At 44.3% G+C, this 4,907-nt stretch overlaps 1 protein-coding gene across 3 annotated transcripts in view; it reads left to right on the top strand.

The window, feature by feature from the left end:
* Positions 1 to 4,907, top strand: part of ACAP2 (ArfGAP with coiled-coil, ankyrin repeat and PH domains 2) — a 116,107-nt gene that overhangs the window by 30,462 nt on the left and 80,738 nt on the right. For all 3 annotated transcript variants that reach the window (XR_002100641.1, XM_019532936.1, XM_019532938.1), the window contains exon 2: positions 4,576 to 4,633. Coding sequence is in view for 2 of the 3 variants with exons in the window: in XM_019532936.1 (XP_019388481.1) it covers positions 4,576 to 4,633 (58 nt within the window). In the remaining variant the exon portion in view is untranslated. The remainder of the gene's footprint in view (positions 1 to 4,575; positions 4,634 to 4,907) is intronic.

Raw genomic sequence — 4,907 nt, 5'->3', positions numbered from 1 at the left:
TGGATGAGGTCAGGTTAGAGGGGAGAGGCTATGCTACACTACACTTATCCTCAAGCTTGGTTGCTTTAGTCACTGTTGTTTTATGTAGGAAGTAGATTATACTAGTGTGCTGCTGGTTTCTGATGGACTGGATCCTACCTGGTCTAGGAAATATGCTGTCAGATGTATTATTTGACTGAAGATTCAACAGGTATGACAATGTAAATGGATTTATGGGCTGCATGTAAAGGTCTAGTCCAGTGGTTATCCATCTGTTTAAACTCAAGGCACCCCTTGTAAAATGCAACCTCTTGTTTTTAACCACAGAAAAATAATACAGCTTTCTTTTTCTGTTTAGAGCTCAGAAAAAACTCAGTAGTCAGAATATTTTTAATGCTATAGATTTCGGGGGTGCTTTGATCTTTTCAAGCGTGCTGCAGGGTGCCTTGCAGTGTTCGCACTGTTACTTGTGCAAACATAATTCACAAGGTAAAACCAGAGGTTTCCAGTATGTTCAAATCATTCTGGCCTGCTGTGGTCTTTCTGAGTTTTTTACAACAGAAGAATTGCTTTGTTTTCTTACTGCACAATTATAACAGGAAAACAAAGAGCTGGTGTTTTCAGGGAGGTGCCTCCAGTTTACCAAGGGGTGCGTTGAGTCTAAAAAGGCTGAGGGCCATTGCCTTAGATACATTTTGAGAGGCAGTGGGCACTAGGCTGAGTTCTCTGCTTGGTGTCCTCCCATCTAAAAAGTTCAAGAACCACAGGACATGGGTCACCTCAGTTTTTATTCTTTAAAAAAGATTTAGTCCTGGCCTGGATTCTTCTCCCATCCTTTCTTCTGCTCCTCCAGCTGAGGCAGTGCAGAGAGGATTACTGTAGCACACTGAGCCCCATGGGTTGAGGGGAGGGGAAATGCCTTTTGGAGAGTTCACGTTGTAGTATGAAGGGGTTACCTGTTTGCACAAACCATTCCCCTTGCAGCAGCTGTTCTGGTTTTGGGCCTTCCTGTCTGGAGTTTGAATAGCTGAGGAGGCCACAGATGTTTTGCTCTGCATCAGCACTGAGTTGAACCAGAAGATTTGCTCCTGTAGTCCTAATTTCAGAGCTGTTTGGCTGAGACTGCTGGCCCAAGCCCCAGTCCCAGCTTCCACTTCTCTCTGGACGTTAATTCATGAAGGACAGACATTCCTGGTACTTGTCACAATTGACGTCCAGTCCTTGCTGTTGCTCCATGACTGTTTCCTGCATTTATAACAGATTTTTGTTTTGGCTCAGAGCAGGGACTTGGTCTGAATTACGAGAATGTTATGTGAACTGTAAATAATCCCTGTCCCAGATGTTTTCAGTAGAGAAAATAGGCCTATTTTATATTCTTTTGCTTTGCTTGGAACAGCTAAAATGAGAAGAAACGAGTAAACTCTGAAGAAGCAAGTGCATATCCTAGTAAAACATACTTCAGTCAGCTGTCCAGAGCGTGTGCTCCGACCTTGCACTCATTCTCTCCAGATAGCTTGGAAAGTGTCATTGATGTATTAATATGGCTATGCTCAGTGCAGGAGGTCAGGGAACATGCTTATTTATTTTCTATCTTTTTCCTAATAATTTATCCTTGTTTTGATCCTGTCAAGTACACTTACCCATAAGAGTTTCTGGATGGTAGGATGAGCTGTAGAAGCAGCCAGAGCAAGGGAACTTTAGGCCCAGTTATGAAGGGTTAAATGGGGTCTAAGTCAGGCCACCATTTCTTCCTTGATAGCTCCAGGGCCCAGAGCTTGCCCAGGGCTGTGGGCAGCACTTCTCTCACTATGTAGCCTTGCGAGGAAAGTTGCAGAGGTGAATGAGCTAGTGAGGAAATGGCCCATTTAGAGAACTTTCTATCCTGACTTGGACTTGGCAGAATGAGGAGAAAGAAACTTGTTCTTTGCTTTAAACCTTCTCTTCAGTGTCTTCATCTTGGCTTCACTGAACACCTGCATGTCAGCTCTTCTCTATTGACCTGCCTACCTGTCTGTGTCCTGGAACACAATGGGGATAGGAAGGGACCTCAGGAGGTCATGTCTAGTCCAACCCCCTGCTCAAAGCAGGACCATCCTCTAGTATCTGCCCTTCCTGCCCTTTTGTTTCCATTTAGTCAGTTCCTTCCTAACTCCTTCCTCTTCCTTCTCCTCCAAAAAAGAAAAAGACTGAAGTGAACGTGTTTCTGCTACCATTGGACTGTTTGGCATGTTCCACCTCTGCTTGCAACCTGTGCTTGTCTGGCCTGTTCAGATCTCCACTTTTTTGCAGCAGGGACTGGCTGCTGCTCCCTGTTTTTTTGCCAAGAGTCTGATGCAGTGAAAACCCATTACTGATTGGTCCTCAGCTCTGTCGGTGAACATAATTAAGTCTTTTTTTTTTTAATCTGGCAGACCCACTGAGGAATGAAGTCATCGTGGCTTGTGCTCTGGGTGTCTAAACCTTTTGATACTTGTTCCTTTCTTTCTCCTCTTGTACAGTTTGAATTCCACATGTTCTTTGAAAACATATCTATTGTAGAAACTAGATGGAAGCAAGCTGTTTGCAGACAAGGAGCAACAAAGAGTTCTTGACTGTGCGGCATGATTGTTGGCCTGCACATTTTGACTCTGGAAGATATTCTTAGTTGCACTAGAATATAGCTGTGCTGTGTATGAGCTAGTTGCTGCAGTTATAGCGAGCATGTCCCATAGAAACCATTAAGCGCCAAAGGTCTGATCCAAAAGCTTTAGCTCTGTATTTCCTGGCTTGAATTAATGTACATAGCAGCGAGTTTTCAGAATTTTCAGTGGGAATGGACTGTTCCAGTGTGCTAACACAGAGGAAGAGCTGAGCAAAATCGCAGAACATTGTGCAACTTCGGATATGAAGGGCCTGTGTCATGTTCAGAGATGGTGGTGTAGCCAGAGAGCCATCTTGTCGCAAGCCCAGCATTGATGCTTGACTCTCTGGCTTGGATCAGTGGTCCTCAACCTTTATAGATTCAGGGAACCACTCCACAAGTCTTGACTTTGGCAGCACCCTTGTTGAGAACCAGCTGTGCTGTCTTGGCTTACCTCAGTGGTTCTCAGCTGGGGTGCTGCATTGCTGTGGCCAGGTAAAAATGCCTTGCATGCTTCATGTACAGCTGCACTGGGAAGAGCAATGGCTCCAGCAGACACTTCTCCTGCATTAGGGCTTTCTGATGAGCTTAAAGTAGGCTGGAGTGTGCACTTATGCTGCAGCCCTTCCAGGTCCAACCCTGCACCTAGTCTCCCAGCAACTGGTGCAGGGGCAGGTGGAACTGTCCTGTGCACCTCTTTCCAGGAGGAGCGTGGGATGGCCAAACTGGGAAGGGCTGTGGCACCAGCAGGCTCTCCTGTCTGCTTGAGGCTTATTGGAGCGTGTGCCTGTACCGAATCCCCTCCTGGTCGGGCTACACACGAGGCTCACAGGCACTCTCACCTGGCCGTGGGGGCAATGCCTGTGCCACCGCACCCTGGTTGAGAGCCGGTGGTTGAGACAAGTAGGTGACTGAAAGTATTTTACTTTACTGTGTCAGGGTTTGCTGCAGGTAGTGGTTCAGTGCGACTCTTCTCAGCTCTGATTTGGAGGAATGTGTTTGGGTTTCTATCAGAGAGCAGTGACTAGAATTTTGTGGTGCAACTTTTGGATGCATTTAGAGTGGCAAGGCATTGACCTGAGCACATCTTGCACCATCATAAACTCTGTAAAACTTCTTTTCTGTAAGACAAGGTTCTTTGGGTGAATCTGATATCTGTTATTAGACCAACTAAATAGCTGGAGAACAATTTTTAAGCAAGCTTTCAGGTTCAAAAACCCATCATCAGGCTAAGGAAGTTTCAGCAGTTGATGTGTACTCTTCCTGGATGGAATGAAAAGTAAAAAAGCCGGAGGCTGGGCTGGTATGCATACAAGATAGGCAGTCAGTGAAAATGTAGATAGAAGAGTCAGTGGGTCTCTTCTGTAAGGCATTTGTCTGTGCTTCAAGTAGCAGCAGCAGCAGTAATATACTTTGCACCTAATGCAGTACGGTTGTTCCAATGCTCAAGCTGTTTTAGTCATGAGTTTTGTGTGTGAGAAATGCAAGCAGCTTCTACTGGCCTATGAAAATATGAAAGAGAAACTGAATCTGACTGAATTCATGATGGAAAAAGCCAGGCACCTGCATCATCTAGCATTGTCTTGCAGAGGCACTCGTTTTTTTTTAAATGTTTCGTTTCTCTGATATTGAGTCTAAACTTTCTTTCCAAACCTTATCCCTGGGTTTTGTAACACTATCACATTGTGCTTCCTGCTGCCCAAGAGAGACAATATGTTTGGCCCCTACCTCGTCTATCCCAGTGCTGATGGCTCTTCCCTTCCTACTGTGTTAATATCTCCAAATGTTAGTAAGCCCATCATGCTTTTATGTAGCCATTAGCCAAGCTAATGGTTTCCTCCTGTTATTCCCTCCACCCCTTCTTCAAAAGACTTCTCAGTCAATATTTTTCTGATAATGACATGAACTGAACATGTAGTCACAAAGTATATTTTGTGTAATGCCTTAGTATGCAACATATTATTTTAATCTTGCAGGGCTGCTTTAGAAGAAGTGGAAGGAGATGTGACAGAATTAGAACTGAAACTGGATAAGGTAAGATGCTTAATGTGACTATGGGTATGTTGTAAACTTAAAAAAATGATATTGCTTAGTAGGATTAAATGAATCTTCAGTTTCTGCTTTTCCATGGTGAGTGCCACTTGTATTGTCTTGTGCTTAGTGGTATCTTAACATGTAGCTGGTACATTTGGCAGTGCAGTAGCACATTTTGCATGACACATTTGTGCAGTGCTAAATCAGACTTAGTTTCATAGTTTCTAGGGTTGGAAGGGACCTGAGCAGATTTCATAGATTTCATAGACATTAG

The sequence above is a fragment of the Crocodylus porosus genome, unplaced genomic scaffold, assembly GCF_001723895.1.
Source record: "Crocodylus porosus isolate Cpor-Errol unplaced genomic scaffold, CroPor_comp1, whole genome shotgun sequence".
NCBI classification, from domain to species: domain Eukaryota; kingdom Metazoa; phylum Chordata; order Crocodylia; family Crocodylidae; genus Crocodylus; species Crocodylus porosus.
The sequence above is the reverse complement of the archived record's forward strand: the minus strand, read 5'-3'. Positions and strand labels throughout refer to the sequence as shown.